Source organism: Chiloscyllium plagiosum, chromosome 32 (assembly GCF_004010195.1).
Source record: "Chiloscyllium plagiosum isolate BGI_BamShark_2017 chromosome 32, ASM401019v2, whole genome shotgun sequence".
NCBI lineage: Eukaryota > Metazoa > Chordata > Chondrichthyes > Orectolobiformes > Hemiscylliidae > Chiloscyllium > Chiloscyllium plagiosum.
In genome coordinates this window covers 33626915-33643561 of record NC_057741.1, presented here as the reverse complement: position 1 = coordinate 33643561, position 16647 = coordinate 33626915, and the positions used below count along the sequence as shown (strand labels likewise).

At 37.6% G+C, this 16647-nt stretch overlaps 1 protein-coding gene across 6 annotated transcripts in view; it reads right to left on the bottom strand.

The window, feature by feature from the left end:
* The window catches only part of ccser1 (coiled-coil serine-rich protein 1), a 1299391-nt gene that overhangs the window by 141860 nt on the left and 1140884 nt on the right, over positions 1 to 16647 (bottom strand). The window contains exon 12 of one of the 6 annotated variants that reach the window (XM_043674397.1): positions 14388 to 14433. The exons of the other annotated variants lie outside the window; for them this stretch is intronic. Within the exon in view, the coding sequence (XP_043530332.1) occupies positions 14425 to 14433 (9 nt within the window). The 3' untranslated portion in view covers positions 14388 to 14424. The remainder of the gene's footprint in view (positions 1 to 14387; positions 14434 to 16647) is intronic. 6 annotated transcript variants of the gene reach the window in all.

Below are 16647 nucleotides of genomic sequence, written 5' to 3'. Positions count from 1 at the left end.
GGACCACAGTCAACAGCATCAAACAGGAGGTATCGCAATTTACTCCATCAGTCCAGCAGAATATTAATCAAACCGTAGAAATGTCTTTAAAGTTAAACCTGATCCTGTCTGAAAGAGGTCTTCCACACTTGATCCTTTTTTCACATGTTCAAGTCATATTAATAAGGAGCAGTTTCATCTCCTGGAAAAAGTGCCAATAAATCAGTTGCACAGGGCATGACTGAGCTTTTTTTTAATCCATCAGCAAGAGATTAAACAATGCTGATCTGTCATTGTTTCTGAGAGTCAATATACAGAAATGAGACTATTTGGTTGCATGAAGAATGCCTTTTCACTTGCTTGTAGTTTACAAAAGGCCAAGCATGAAATTGGTATTGCTAAGCAATTTAGGATTTATTGATATGAAATTCATCCAGACCATTCACTGTGTGTGCAGGAGAGTTAGCAGAAAAATGATTGAATAATTCAAAACAGCACTTGTATCAATACAGTAAATATCATTTTGCGTAAGGATGACAGTTTGGCAATGCAGCTTGTTATGAGGTAGGGCTATACTATATAAAGAGCTATTAGTGTTAATTGAATGCAGGCAATTTGCACTGAATGTACTGTTCAAAGAAATGTCAGAGAAGCTTTGTAAAATTGCATCATAACCTCATCTCTGGCATGAGACTTCACTTCACAGGATGTCCTGTTGCTTGACACTCTGGTTCCAAACAAAGGCTAAAGACAACTTCAAAAATCTAAAATTGATTTAAAAAGTATAATTTGAAGTATCACATCTTGACAGCTTTTGCCTGCGAGAAATAAAAACAAAACCATGTAAAATTTGGGTCAATGGAGGCTGTGCTTTAAGATCACAAGATGTAGAAGTAGTAGTAGTAGGCCATTCAGCCCATCAAGCCTGCTCTGCCATTCAGTGAGATCATGGCTGCTCTGGTAGCCCTCAGCTCCACTTTCCAAACATTCCCCCAGAATCCCTGATTCCTTTACTAATTAAAAATCTGTCTATCTCAGCCTTGAATTTATGCAATGAATTTGTGCCTCTTCATCCTCCCGTGATAACGAATTGCACAGACTCACTGCCAACTGAGAGAAGAAATTCCTCATCTTTGTCTTAAATGGGTAATCTCTTACTCTGAGACTATTTCCAAGCCTGATAGACATATCATACATATCTGGCAGGTGTATAATTGCTCACAATCACATCTTCAAATCACTGTCAGAGATGACAACTTTGACTTTTTCGTAAAAAGAGAAACATCAGAGATTTTCTCAGAATGAGTTGTGGTGTAGAATGTCTGAAAAGGGCACCTTTCATATTTTAAGGCACAGTATCCTTAATTCAGGGTGGAATAGATGGTTTGGTAGCTTATAAAATGTGAACCGATCCATTACTTTTCATTACAATATTAATTAAGCAGTCACACAAACACCCTCAAATGCTTTGTCCCATGAATTGACTAGGGTACAATGAAATTTATCAATTCAATGAAAGCATAGTTTGTTTGAAATACAGTATGAGGCAATAGTGGCGATGGGGTGTGATGAGAAATGCATTAACACAGAAAAGTAAAACATTCTGTGAGGGAATTTGTCTTGTTAGTTGAATGGGAATAGACACTAATGTATTGAAAATAAATATACTAATTGGTCTGGTTGAGAATCTGGTATAGTAAATATGGTTGGGTTGGAAGGTCTAAATGGAGACAGGTGAGATTTGGACACAGAATGTTACAAATAAATAAAGGGGTGCTGTATTAGAACAGATGCAGTTGGTGACTTCGATTCAACAGAGATTGATTGTGAAATCTATAAGAAATGTAAGACAATTGAGAGCCTTATCTAAAATGCAATATTAGCTTGTCACACAGAACAGTCAGTCAAGGAATCAAGAGTGAACAGGATACTCTTGACCATAATACTAATAAAACACCCAGGAGTTTGTAAAAAAAAGACAGAATGGGAACAATGGTGACATTTTAGTGGAGTTAAATGTTAGGCTCATGTTGGGAAAGAGACTGAGCAAAGTAGGAACATTCAATTTTAGCATTGCAGATTTTGAGATTGCAAGTGATGTGGTATGGAAACTCATTAGTTCTCTGCCTATATGTCTCTGACTCTCAGAGTTTCTGAAATCATTTCTGGAAACAATTTTTGTACCCAATTCTTTTATCTATTGATGTAGCTCAGCTCAAATTGTGCCTGTTAACATACTTTGGGGATATTCTTACTGCATAACAAGTGATTTAAAAGACAGGGTTGTGATTGTGATATGACACACAAGAAACAGAACTAGTATCTAACATACGGAAGATATTAATAAGGGACAGTACTGTCCTGAGGTTCTAAGGTACAACGAAGGCCATGCAGGGAATGAGTACACAAGTCTTGAAGTTGAAAGTTGAGATTCACATACACCATTGGGGGACCAAGAGAAAGTAAGAACAAGGTTAATTAGGTTAATAACGTGGCCAAAGTGAAAGTAAAAAATGAAAACAAAAAGGAAAAAGAAATGTCACATACCTTTTATTTTCCCAGCAACATTACTAAAATGGGTATGGTCATTCAAAACACAAAGGGAAGGTTATATCATGTAACAAAGGAGTCATTTGGAACAGAAGCTGCATTTGAATGGCTGGAGGAGCTACAAAAAGAGATAGATTTTTAGATGAGATCAGTAGGCGAAAGAATTTAGAGGAAATTAATTTGAGTAAGATGAGGACTAGTACCTGGGGATTGGAAATCAACCAATAGAACTGCATTTTTTCATAAAGAGTTACACTTGTGCCTCAAGAAGTGACAGACCTTATATCTTACATGGGTAAAGAGCTAGAAGCTATCCTGGAAGAGCAGATTAAGAAACAGAGGTTGGTGTGGTGCAGTAAGAGGGGTCAGCATGAATTTACGGAGACAAGTCTGACCTGACAAGCTTACTAAGATTCTTCAAATAAGTAACAGGCTTTCTGTCAATAGAAAGTCTGTGGGTGTAATGTATTTAGAATTCAGCAACGCTTTCTATACCACATGACACTTGTGATTAGTTCACAAGGTGGACAGGCACTGAATAACTGTCACAATGTCTTAAACTCAACCGCTAAAGAACTCATTCAAACGGAGTGTTCAATTTTTTTTCTTCATTCTCACAGGGACCATGTTTAGCTATATTGAGCGAAAACAGACTTTCACATCATCAAATTGTCAGTCCTCCGATGTGAAATTTAGCACTATCGTGGTGCTAGTGAGAAAATGGTTGAAATGCAAAAAATGTTGGGGAGACTGCTTTTGGCCACCATAGCTTCACCCCTGACAGTACGGGCACGGTCATACAAGTGTGTCACATCTGCACCAGAAACGTGCAAAAGGGATGCCACCATCAAACAGTTGCGAACTTCTGATCTGCCATTTCAGACACCACAGGCCCATTTTTTTTCTTTTTTCTTCTGCATATCCATAAGTGTTACTGCACACAACTGAATTTTTTTTCCCACTTCCAAATAACCATAGCACTTTTCACCTATTATCCACAACCACTAAATCATTTGTGTCTCCAGTATATTATAGATTTGGTAATGCCCTTTCTTAATCACTTGCTGTTGAACATAGGTTTAGTTAGCTGTACCCTCCCCTTCCTCAATGATTCTCCTACTGCTTTACTACCACTACAACAATCCCACACACCCAGCATTATATACAGGGTTTACCATTGAACATTCAAGTGAGAGCTGTTGACTAACCTTTTGCTGTTGAATATGAGAGAAAGGATAGTGTTCAGTGCTCCTGGAGGGTGCAGTCAACAGACCATGTGTCTCTCCAAGACCCACATGTTCAGAGGGACATGTAATCTACAAAGATTACTAACCCATTAATGTCAAGCTGCTGTGTGACCAAAAATATTCTCTTGACAAATGCCTGTAATCCTGACAGTAGCCAAGACATATTCATCCTGCACCAGTTTGGGCATACCTGCTGTCTTTGATTCACTGGAGAAAAACAGAAGCTAGCTTTAGGATGATAGAGGTCACTATACCAAACCATTATTGACAATTCATCAAGAATGAGTGCCATACAGCTCCTTGGAAAATCATGACTCAAATGATCAATGTCATGAATAATGGTTTCAGCACTCAGATCAAAAAGAAGAAATCCCCCAGTATTCACCAGTGTATCCAAATTTGTGGTGGTCTACTGAATTCTCAGCAACTTTGCTTTCATGACGGTGCAACCCTTGCCATTGAGCTTTTGGAAGCTACCTCATGAAGAAAGATTAAGAAGAGTATTCAAGGAAGCATCTGGGATCACTTTACTCTGGACAAGTTGCCCACAAGTGATTACTTAAACTCTGGTTCCTCTGCTACTTTGTTGCCACATTCCTCTATAACTTCTCAACCTTCAATCTATTTGCTTTGTCCTTTTAAAAAACCATCTATGTCAAGAAACACAGAGCTTTAGCTTATGAAATAAAAACCACTAAAAGAATTTCAATAATTTTATCCAACGATATTTCTCCTCATGCAGAAAAAACTGTACTTTCCAAACCCTTGTGCCTTCTTCTTTCCCAATTTCCTTTGTGCCTCTCTTACACGTCTTCACAAGACAAACAAAATTTGTTCAGAAAAGTATTAAGTCATTTACACTTTGAGTCTTATGATTGAGTCAGTCATTGTGTAATGAAGATGGAAGAAAACCTTATAGCCAGTGACTGCTCAGCAAGATCAAAACGTGAGTGTGACCATTTTCATTTCCAAGCTGACAATCTAACAAAAATAGAAAGTGCTGGAGAAACTCAGTATCTGTGGAGACCGAAACAGTGTTAATGTTTTCAGACCAGTGACTCTTCACAACTGGAACTAGGTCTGAAGAAGTTTTCACTGTACTCAAATTTTGTTTCAGATTTTCAGCATCCGCAGTTCTTTGTTTTATGAAAGTCTAGCAACGTTGTCAAGACATACATGAGAGGTAATGGTAACAACTGAATACACCCATTCAACCAATCAATAATATTTAAGGCATAAGCAATTCTGGTCTCCTTGCTATTGAAAAAAACTTGAAAGGGTTCAGAAATGATTTACAAGGATCTTTCTAGGATTGGAGAGTTCGAGTGACAGGAGAGGCTGAATAGACTGGAACTATTTTCTCTGGACCGTCGGATGCTGAGGGGTGACCTTATAGAGGTTTATAAAATCATGAGGGACGTGGATAGGACGTGAATTGACAAAGTCTTTTCTCCTGGGTGGGGAGTCCATAACAGCAGGCATAGGTCTGAGGAGAGAGGGGAAAGATTTAAAAGGACCTAAGGAGCAACCTTTTCACATAGAGGGCGAGCTGCCAGAGAATGTGTGGTGGCTGATACAATTGCAACATTTAAATGGCATTTGGACGGTATATGAAAAGGAAGAGTTTAGAGAGTTATGGGCCAAGTGCTGGCAAATGGGACTAGAATAATTGAGGATATCTGGTTGGCATGGACAAGTTGGTCTGAAGAGTCAGCGGTTCCACGCTATACATCTCTGTATTTCTATATTTCTGATATTTTGCACTGCAATAATTTGCTACTGTGAAATGCAGCTTGCTAGGATTTTTATTAATTAATTTCCTGAACTGAGATTCTATAGTTTATATGCTTCTTTTGTTCAATTAATCCGAACTTGAATTCTTGTTTACATCATATGCAGTATGAGATGGTTGACAGGTATTACTATAATTGAATGCTTTGTCAACATGAACTTAGGGTCACCAATGACCAGAAAATTAACGGAACCTGCCCCATATATACTGTTGTTACAAGAAAAAAGCCATAACTTGTGTGCTCTGAGGCAAGTAATTCACCTCTGAGTTCCTAAAAGTCTTTGCACCAACTATAAGGCACATTTTATGAGTGTGATAAAATACTCTCTACTTGTCAGGATGAATACAGTTGAAACAGGATTTAAAGTTGAACACCATCAAAATGCAGCCTGCTTAATCAGCATCATATCTACCACCTGGAACAACTCCTCCCTCTACCATGAGTGCACATTGGCAGCACTGTGCACCATATATCAGATGCACCACAAGTACATTGCCAGTGCTCCTTCGATAACACTGTACAAACACATAAGCTCAGCTAACTAGAAGGACAAGGGCATAGGAATAGCACCACTTCCAAGTCTCACACTATTCTATTTGGAACTGAACCACTCTTCCTTCACTGTCAGTAGGTCAGATGTCTGCAACTCCTTACCAAATCGCACTGCAGAATACTGACACTACATGGAGTGGTCTCAGAAAGCATATCCTGAACTCATCATATTTTAGCCTTTCATTCCACATTCGTTTTTGTTTCCTTTTTAGTTTCATCAGATTTGCCATGAAGCAAACAAATGAGCAGAATTAAACCAGTCAGCCCCTCAAGCTGTCTCTGCCATTAAAAAGGATCATGACTGATCAGTTCACATTTTAAATTCCATGTACCCATTCAAACCCTTCTTTCCGCATGAGGAAATGTCCTTTCCACATCCACCATATCATGACTATTCAGTATCTTACACACTTTAATTAAATCACCCTTCCCTGGTTATTTTTTAAGGCAATCTAAATCCCTTGGTTTGCATTTTTCTAACATTCCATCGTGATCAATAGACTGAGCCAGATATAAAGACATATGGCAATGAAAAAAGTCCTTTCAGTTCTTCAGAGATCTAGTAATTCTTTTTGTAATGGGCCTTTACATACTTGTATAAAGACCTATAAAAGGAGCAATTACTTAATATTCTGGGAAATGATCATTAACGTAATTTAATAGCCAAATCAGAATAGACTTTTTGATGAAAGTCAGTGTGTGTTCTGCAATGGAAAACTAAACCTATGTAAGAATGGTTCAATAGAAATGCTATTTAGACTACAGTATGATTAATCTTTTAATTATACCAAATGCAATATTATATCCATTAAATGCTTCTCAGAGTTAATAGAGATTGTGTTATAATTGAAAACAGACAGGTAGAAAAATGGATGCTTGGCAAGATAAAAGGCAAGGAGTATTGAAGATCTGCATTTATATAGGGCTTTACAGGCAATGAAGCAACTTATGAAGTACTGTTGTCATGTAGGAAATGTGGCAGTAAATGACTAGATAATTTGTTTTTCTTTCAGTGATGTCTGTTTAAGGATAAATATTGGCCATGATACAGTGAATGTTTTCTCAACACTTAAATGTCAACCTGAAGAGGCAACCAGGGCCTTGGTTTAATGTTTAATCTTAGCGATGCTGCCTCTGACTGTGCAGTACAGCCCTGTATAGAGCTGGACTGTCAGCCAAGATCTTGTGCTGAAGTCTCTGTGAAGTTATTTTGTATTGAAAAATGTGTATGTTGGAAGTCTGGTTGTTCATGAAAATGAACATATAAATTAGGAATAGCAACAGCTCTTAAGTCACCAAGAGCCTGCTCTACTCTTGAATGGGACAACAAAGGTGTAGTGAAAAGATCATCGAATTAGTACTCCAAAGCAACAGGCTAACGCTCTCGGGACATGCACTTGAAACCCATCACAACAGAAAATGAAATTGGAAATCAATAAAAATACTGGAATAAGAATGCAAGCTTAATGACAACAATGTAACCACTGCTAAAAGTTGCAGACATAAATATGACTCACTCGTAAAATTTGGGGAACGTAATCTGCTTTCTGATCTGGCCTGCAGATGACTCCTGACCCACTTGATTCAGTGATTCCCACATTCCATGAAAATTATAAAAAAAAGGAAAGACCATCAACACTTTCCCACTGAATTTTCATATCTTGCTTTTATTCATTCATGGGACATAGGCATCTCCAGCTGGGCCAACATTCATTATCCATCTATAGGTGCCCTTGAAAAGGTGGTGGTGAGCTGCCTTCTTGAACCACTGTAGTATATGAATTGCTTACTCATTTTTTTCAAACTCCTTTCTAAATAAGACAAATATTCTATTTGTCTTCCAATAAATACCAGCATATTTATATCATGTTCTCAGTTTCCTGTACAGGACCATCAAATCCCTCTTAATACTAGCATTTACAAATTATGTTTTTCATTTCTTCCTGTAATGATGGATAATTTCATACTTTCCTACATAACAGACCATCTGCCATTTTTTTTCCCAAATCATCCAACTGATCATTCAACTGAACAAACTTCTTAATCTCATCAGCAAACTTTGATACATTGTACTCAGTTCCCTGAATCATTGATATGATTGTAAAGTTCTGATCCTCGTGGCAGTTCATTAGCTATACCCTGCCAACATGAAAATGACCCATCTATTCCATCTTTTTCTCAGTCAATACTCTTTATCCGCGAGTTTTGAGAAGACTTGTAGCTCAGGTTGAGGTTCTGGATGTAGGTTTGCTCGCTGAACTGGAAGGTTCATTTTCAGACGTTTTGTCACCATACTAGGTAACATCTTCAGATAGCCTTCGGACGAAGCTCCAGACGAGGGCTCACTGAAGATGGTACTTAGTATGGTGACGAAATGTCTGAAAATGAACCTTCTAGCTCAGTAAGCAAACCTACATCAGATACTCTTTATCCATACTGGTGTACTACACTCAATCCCAGGAGATTTAATTTTGTATTGCAAGCTCCTGTGTGACCTGTTATTGACCCGTTACTGAGTGCCTACTGGAAACTCAATGACACTGTATTCACTGGCTCCACTTATCTACCCTACGAGTTACTGCATCCAAATCTCTATTACATTTGTCAAACTTTTCTCTTTTTACAAAACTGTGTTGACTTTGCTAAATTATTGATTTTCCAATTGCCCAATTATCAGGTTCTTAACAATAGATTCCAGTATTTGCCCTACTCCTAACTGGCAAATAGCTTCCTGTTTACTATTTATTCTTGCATGAACAATGGCATGAAATTTGTATAGTAATGGTTCTAGAATTTAGGAAATTCTGGACAATCAAAACAAATTAATATCTCTTTTAAAATGACATGGGACATTAGTCTAACAAATATGTTAAGTCTCAAGAATTTCTTCAGTCCTTTTTAACACTAATATTAATTACAAACATTTGAATCCAGACACATTATTTTCTGGTCAATTTCACTGCAATTGATGCAGGAAGGCTATTTCAACTCGATCTTCCAAACTTGTGGCATCTTACTCCTAGAAGGACAAAGGCACCTGATGCATGAAAACGTGACCACCTGCAAGCTACATACCATTCTGACTTAGAATTAGGTCGCTATTCTTTTAGTGTCACTGAATCAAAGTCCAGGAATTCCTTTGCTTTGAGCAGTGTGTGTGACCCTACTACATAAACTGCAGTAGTTCAAGTAGAAAGGAGCTCACCACAGCCTTCTGAAAAACAATTAGAAATGGGCAATAAATGCTGGCCAATTCTGCTATGCCCAGATCCGTGGAATTGGTTTTAAAAATTCCAATCCTGCTTTGTTATCATGAAGAAGGCTATGTAAAACTAGTATTTTCCTTTACAGTTGTTCCATCAGCCAGAAAAAAATAAATACACTCACCTTCAATAAATAGTAGATATATTGTAAAGATATTCTTAACAGGGGTACCTGGTGACTCTAAACTGTGAAGCATTCATGACAAAGAAACTTGGCCATCTGTTAGATTCACACACAGCATCAATCCAAGACACTGGGAATGCAGCCACTTTGCCTACCACATCTCCCTTAACTTGAATCAAAATTTCAGGTAATGGAATCCCAAACTTGACAACCACATTCATTAAAATCTTTGTTTGTGACATATGGCAGTGACAACTGAATGGCTCATGTTCATCTTCATATTTAAACAAAATTCTTATAACCTTTAAGAAGGATTTACATGTGCACTTGTGATGTCAAAGCATGCAAGGCTATGGGCCAAGTATCAGAAAATAGGATTAAAGCAGCTAAGTGGTTAAGTCTGACCAATGTAGACATGATGGCCTGAAGGGTCTTTTCCTGAGCAGTAGGCCTGTATGACTCGATGGCACTCACGCTTGAAACATTTGTTATGAATCATGAGAATGGGTTTCCACAGAGGATGCCCAAGACCATCAATGATATCAGCAGAAAGTTTAATGGAAATCTTGAAAATAAATAGTGCAAGTGCCACTTAAGCTATTTTCCAAGAGGAGTGTGTGGCTCTTCAATAGAAGAACTCCAAGCTCAACTTTAATCCAAGGACTGCTTCCATTTTCTATCCACTATTCAAAACTGGCATTCAGCCGACCTTTTTAATTACTTCTGAAGTTATTTTATAATGATAAAATGACTATGTAGAGAGAATAATTCAATTTTCTGAAGAACAAATATTTGTTCTCATAGAATGTGATTACTCTGGAGCATTAGATAAATGCAGCTCTTGAGTGCTGCTTTAACAGAAGTGCTTTGTATGATATGTAGAAAACTGAAGATGGTAACAAAAATTGTAAATGTATTGACAATCAATATGTCTTAAAAGATGCATGAAATATAAAACTTTCCACAAACATAGCTGTAAACTATGCTCTTAAATAAAACATCCAGATTGTTGTGCCTTGACGTTATACCCCTCAATCACCAGGGCCAAAACAGCTTACTATCTAGCATAGCCTGCTAACAAATTCACATGACTTAGCCACTGGTTGTCACCCAGAGAGAAGGCTGTGAAGGTCTTATCTATAAACTCGTTGTGAGCCATCAGCAATGCTTCAAATGTTATCACTGTAAACCTTTCATATCCTCAGAGATTGATGCAGACATTTCAGACATCATTTCAAAGGATATTTGTCCAAAATATTTCAACTGTTTCATTCGCTCACTAGAATTAAAACAGTACAGTTATTTGTTGAATATTTTTGCAAGTAGAATCTTTACTTCCATGATTATGCATAAGTTGGTCTAAACACTTGATTTTGATTTTGTTTAATAAAGTATGGTATGACTGTTATGGGAGTGCATTCTCATGAATATCATTTTCCATCTTTTAGGCTCAAATTGTTCACACTTGCATAGAGAATAATTATTGCTTTCAAAAATTGTTGACGCAGCTTTAAATATTTTGTATTTACTTGACATAATCCAGACTAGCAACATATTTTTGTCAAGGCAACTGAGGAATAAAGATAAGGAAAGTTTCTGATCCAGTCTCCACTGTGTTGAGATAGTTGATATATAAAAGAATTGCTTCTTAACCAAAAAAGAGTTGGTGCCATCTTCTCTTTATCATGACTATCAAAAGACTTCTGGAGATGGTTGTGTGTTTAGCTGTAAAGACTGCGACCAATTTGACATCACAAATTAATCAATGGTGATGCAATGCTCTGCACTCATGATACAGTTTCATTGAGTTTGACAGATTGACCTTTAACAACAACCATCTTCTTTCATGTCAGGCATGACTCCAACCAGTAGATAGTTTTCTCCGATTGTCATTGACTCCAATTTTGCTAAGGCTACTTAATGTCACAGGCAGTCACGTGATTGCCTGTCAAGGGCAGACAATCTCACCTTATCTCTAGAACTCAGCACTTTTAATCCATGTTTGGAAGAAGGTTGCAATAATGTCAGGAAATGAGGGACTTTGAGGAAAGTTGAACTGAATGTCAGCCGTTTTCCAAAAAGAGTCTGTGATTCTTCAGTGGAAGAACTCCAAGCTCAACTTTAACATGATGCCATGAGACTTCATGGGGTTTGGAGTCAATGTTGAAAACTGCTAGGTCAACTCTGTCATGACTGTATACACTAAGCTGCACCTCTGATGGCTCTGTCCCCCGTCACCCTCTATGTGCACCTTTTACTACCGAGTTACAATTCATATGTTGGCAGAAAATGTTTAGGATCCCTGCAATTCCGTATTCATATTCTCTTTTTTTCTAGTGTTATTTGTTTCTCCACTTCAATTCTCAGACTAATGTAGTTAACATGGTTCTTACTGTAGAATCATGTAAACAATGTACTCAATGCAGTCAGAGGGAGGTGTCATGCAACACGGTCATATTAATACATAAATAAGATAATCTACATCAGCAGTGATGTAAGACCACATAACTACAACAACAACTGGGAGATAGCACTATTTAAAAGCTTCATGTCAATCTTATTTTCTAGATAACGAGGTGGCAATGTCCTGTAAAAGGCAATGCTTTCAATAGTCTAGCCTCCTGTAATCCTGATCAATCTAAATCCAAAACACAACCAGGTGACAACCACAGATAGTGAAAATAAAATCATTTGAGGAATTCATCTGACATTCATCATGCATACTTGTTTTTGTTTCACTTTAACCTCAGTCTCCCTCACCATCCAACAATTACTTCTTTCAGCTGGCTTTTTTTAACTCAGGTTGTAAGGTATCTAGCCTGTACCCAAAAGTCCCCAGTATCACCAGTCCATTGGTCTTCCACATTTATGTGATTTCTCTGCAGTTTTGTTTCTCTATTTATGTCTCCATATAGTGAAAGAAAGAAGTAGCATGATTTTGATTCTCAACTCTAAGAAATGGAACCTGTTCTTTCTCCCGCAAGGACACCTCTTATTTCCAACAGAGCAATATCCTGTCTGATCAACACTGTCTTCATACTTCCCTTTTGTCCTTCTTTATCTTATCTAAGTACTTTTATTTTTGTATAATAAGTACTGAGTCCTCCTGATGGGTAGAGTTGATGTTAAAATAGTTGAAAATCAAAAGTTATCATATTTAAAGAAGAAATACATTGATAGGGCCTCAATGTTTTCATTTTCCTTTGACTGTTTATACTGATTTACACCAATTTTATGTTTGTGCATATACTAATTCGACTGCATGTGAGTGAACTGGCTGTATGAATGGCTGCATTTTCATCATCTGTAACATAGTGGAATGTTCGAGGAAAATTATAAATCAAAAATGACACACAGCCACGTAGGGCTGATCATTAAAAGCTTTGTGACAGAGCTAGATTTTAAGAAGTTTCTTGAATAGTTGTTTGGTAGTTGTTTTTACATTGATCAGAATAATTCACAAGAATACCAAGACAAAAGGGAAAAGAAGCTTGGCATTGAATTGTCAGTTACCTTCCAACTGGTGCATTCGCTGTAGTAATGCTTCTCCTTATCATAGCCCAGTTATGAACCAAACAGCATCTTATATGGTATAAATGTTGGTTTTTCCTTACATTTCAACAAAATTGAAATAGGTCAATTTAGGAAAATAACAAGAATGATTGAGAAGATGGGGGAGAGGATTTCAAAGCTTCGGCCTAGGCAGCTAAAAAAATAGAAAACGTAGTGAAGCAACTCAAATCAGGGATGCTCTAAATTAGTGAAATAGAATAGTGCAATTATCACAGGGTCACCTGGGTGTACAGAACTTGTGCACTCCTGAAAAATGAGAAACGCTGAAGTTCATCTTGCACTGATCAAGACAGAGACAAAAATGTCAGAGTTTAAGGACAGAATGTCTTTAACAATTTTGAATGTACCAATAATTACCTTAACATCCAATTTAGTACAATTAGTCCGGGTTTATACTGTGGCTGCTTACACTTGTTCAAAGCTATACAAATTCTTGTGCTCTGCAAGAATAAACATAAATCTACCCATTGTGCCGCTTTGATAATTAAACAAAACATGCAGGCAATAGTGCCCTTCACATCACAATGACTCGACCAGAGTCAACCTGTCAACCAATGAGCACTCCTGTCTCATGCAATCTAAATTGTTGCTCCTTTGGAAATTTGACATTCTGTCATTTGTCCTGATGAATTCAGGATGAAAAGCTTTGATAGCTTTTCTCTTTATTCAGAAATACCACACAGCATTGTGAGGCTATAAGAAATTACAGGTAGTAGGAAGAGCATAGATCAGTTGATTGTAAACATGGATGAACATTACTCGGTGTAAGTTAAATATCGCCCCACAATGTTTTGGATTAGCTCAGGTTTATGGAAAGAGAACATGTAAGATGGGCAAGCAGTGCTCTGGAATAGCAAGTCTGAAGATTATTTGGTTGGACCAAAGAATGAAATTCCATTCTACTAACCTTTGGGAAACGCCCTGAATAAAATATAATTGGCTGTGCAAACAATGTCAATGCACAGCGGTCTGAGACAGGACACAGTAATAATATATGGAAAAAGCAAAAACAAAACAATTCTATTCCATTTAAGGGGACTACATTAAGTACATGAGGCAGAAAGGAATGATGTATTTTTACGGTCGGGGAAATAATTTGGCAAGAAGCACAGGTGAGCTAAAAAAAAAGCATAAACTTGTAAAATTTTGGGTAAGACATGGAGAACAATATAAACTCACTAGAAAGTACAGAAATCAGTGAACAACTTTGCAAGAGAGAAATCAATGTTGCATCCAAAATCATTCAATAAATAATATGGCCCACTGACAAAAGGTTTATAGATTGCACTTTTATTCTATAGCATACCTGGAGACCTGGGACTTCATTCAGGCTGTTGAAATGATTACCCTAGCTGCATCAACGAATGCAGAATGAGATGAAATGGGTGGGGAAAAAAAACAAAAGGAACAAAAGAAAAGCAAAATGAGACACACAAAACATGGTAAAAAAAACACAAAAACTACAACTATATGATTAGTGAAACAAAAACAAATGTAATCTTTGTTTATGTCAAATGGAAAATGCGTTAGGTACTCAGCATGGCAGAAAGAATATTTTAGCGAATTTAAATGCAATCACAGAAGGCAGTTTTACCCAAGAAAATACAGCAGCATAACAACATGTCACATTCACACTACTGAATTTTTCAGATTCCTCTGAACTGGGAGTGTGCACCTTCAAAAGTGTAACCTAGTGAAATGACTGGGAACTATATGCTACATCAATGATCTGGATGCTATTCGAGACCATAATATCAAGGCTTTCACACAAAGGTTCCTTTAGCTTGTTGCAAATCTCCAATTCAATTCAACTGAGGAAATATGACACACCTTGCATTAGCTAGTTGATTTATTAACTGAATTAGCTTTAGAAATAGTATATTCAGAATTCATCCAGACGGAATTCTTTCAGTTCAGGCCACCCTGACCAAGCAGAATTGAGAGTAAGGAAGACGACTGTGTTTGCTTTTATTTGCATCAGTAATGTGGACACACTCTTTCCTCTGAACAACTCCAAACACGTGTACATTGGCTCATATCCAAACTCAAGCCTATGGAATCACGCTGTTCTGTTACACACTGCAGTCTGAACAAACTAGCTGGAGAAAATTATGCAACACTTCACACTCACTGATCTACATTTGCTCCTGGTCTTGAAAGTACATTGATTTTAATGTTCTTACCCTTCAAAGATTAAATAGGTTGCAACTCTACTCATTGGAATTTAGAAGAAAGGGATTTTAAATTTGATTTATTGCAGTCACATGTAACAAAATACAGTGAAAAGCTTTGTTCTGCGAACAGGACATCAGATCATAGCAAACAGGGATATACAAATCATAGTGTGCTTAAACAGAGCAAGGCACACAAGGTTATGGCTGCACAGGAGATGTGCAAAGCAAGATCTTCATTATTTGAAGTCAGGCCTATTCAGCAATTGAATATCAGCGGAAGAGAAACTGTTCTTGAACCTGTTGGTGCATGTTCGAGCTTTTGTACCTTCTGACTGACAGAAGAGAACATTACTGGGGTGGGAGGGGTTTATGATGTTGGCAGCCTTTCCACGGCAATGAGAAGTATAAGTGGAGTCCATGCATGGGAGGTTGGCTTTCGTGATGGTCTGGGCTGTGCATACAACTTTTTGTAGTTTCTTACAGTCCTGGGACAAGCAGGTGTCATACCAGGTTGTTATGCACCCAGATAGAACGCATCTGTAAAAGTTGGTGAGGGTCCTTATGGACATGCTGAATTTCCTAAGCTGCCTGAGGAAGAAGAGGCGCTGTTGTGCCTCATAGATTTTCACATCTACATGAGAGGTGATATCATTTAAACATACAGAATTTTACAGGGATTTGACAGTGTAAATACTGAGTGGATGTTTCCCCTCATGGGAGAGTCTAGGATGAGAAGGCATAATCTCAAAATTAAGGTGCATCATTTTAAGATTGAGATGAGGATGAGTTTCTTCTCTTAGAGAATAATGAATCTTGAAACTTCCCACCACAGAGAGCTGTAGGAGCAGAGTCCTTGTATTATTTACGACTGAGACAGATAGATTCTTGATCAGTTCAGGAAATCAAGGAATATACATAAAGGGCAGGAAAGTGGATGTGAGGAATGTCAGATCAGCTATGGTGTATCAGGCTTGAGTGGCTAAACAGTCTAATTCTATTCCTGTTTTCTATTGGATTATAGTCTCATTTCTGTGGTTTCCCCTCTTCTCGATCATGTAACATGTACCAGCTCTACAACACTCTAAGATCTTGATTTTACTTTCATGCATCACCAATTTTATTGCTCCACCACCATTGAAACGCTGAAATTCTTTCCTTAAACCGGTCAGATTTCTCTCCCTCTCTCACATCATTTAAAACACTCTTAAAACCTACCTCACTGATAAAGCTTTGCTTACCATTTGAGAAGTCTTCTTACGTAGTTCACTGCTAAATGTTAGAACATAGAACAGTACAGCACAGAACAGGCCCTTCAGCCCACGATGTTGTGCTGATCATTGATCCTCATGTGAGGTAAACCTAATGTACGAACCCTCAGATTTCTGTGACCAT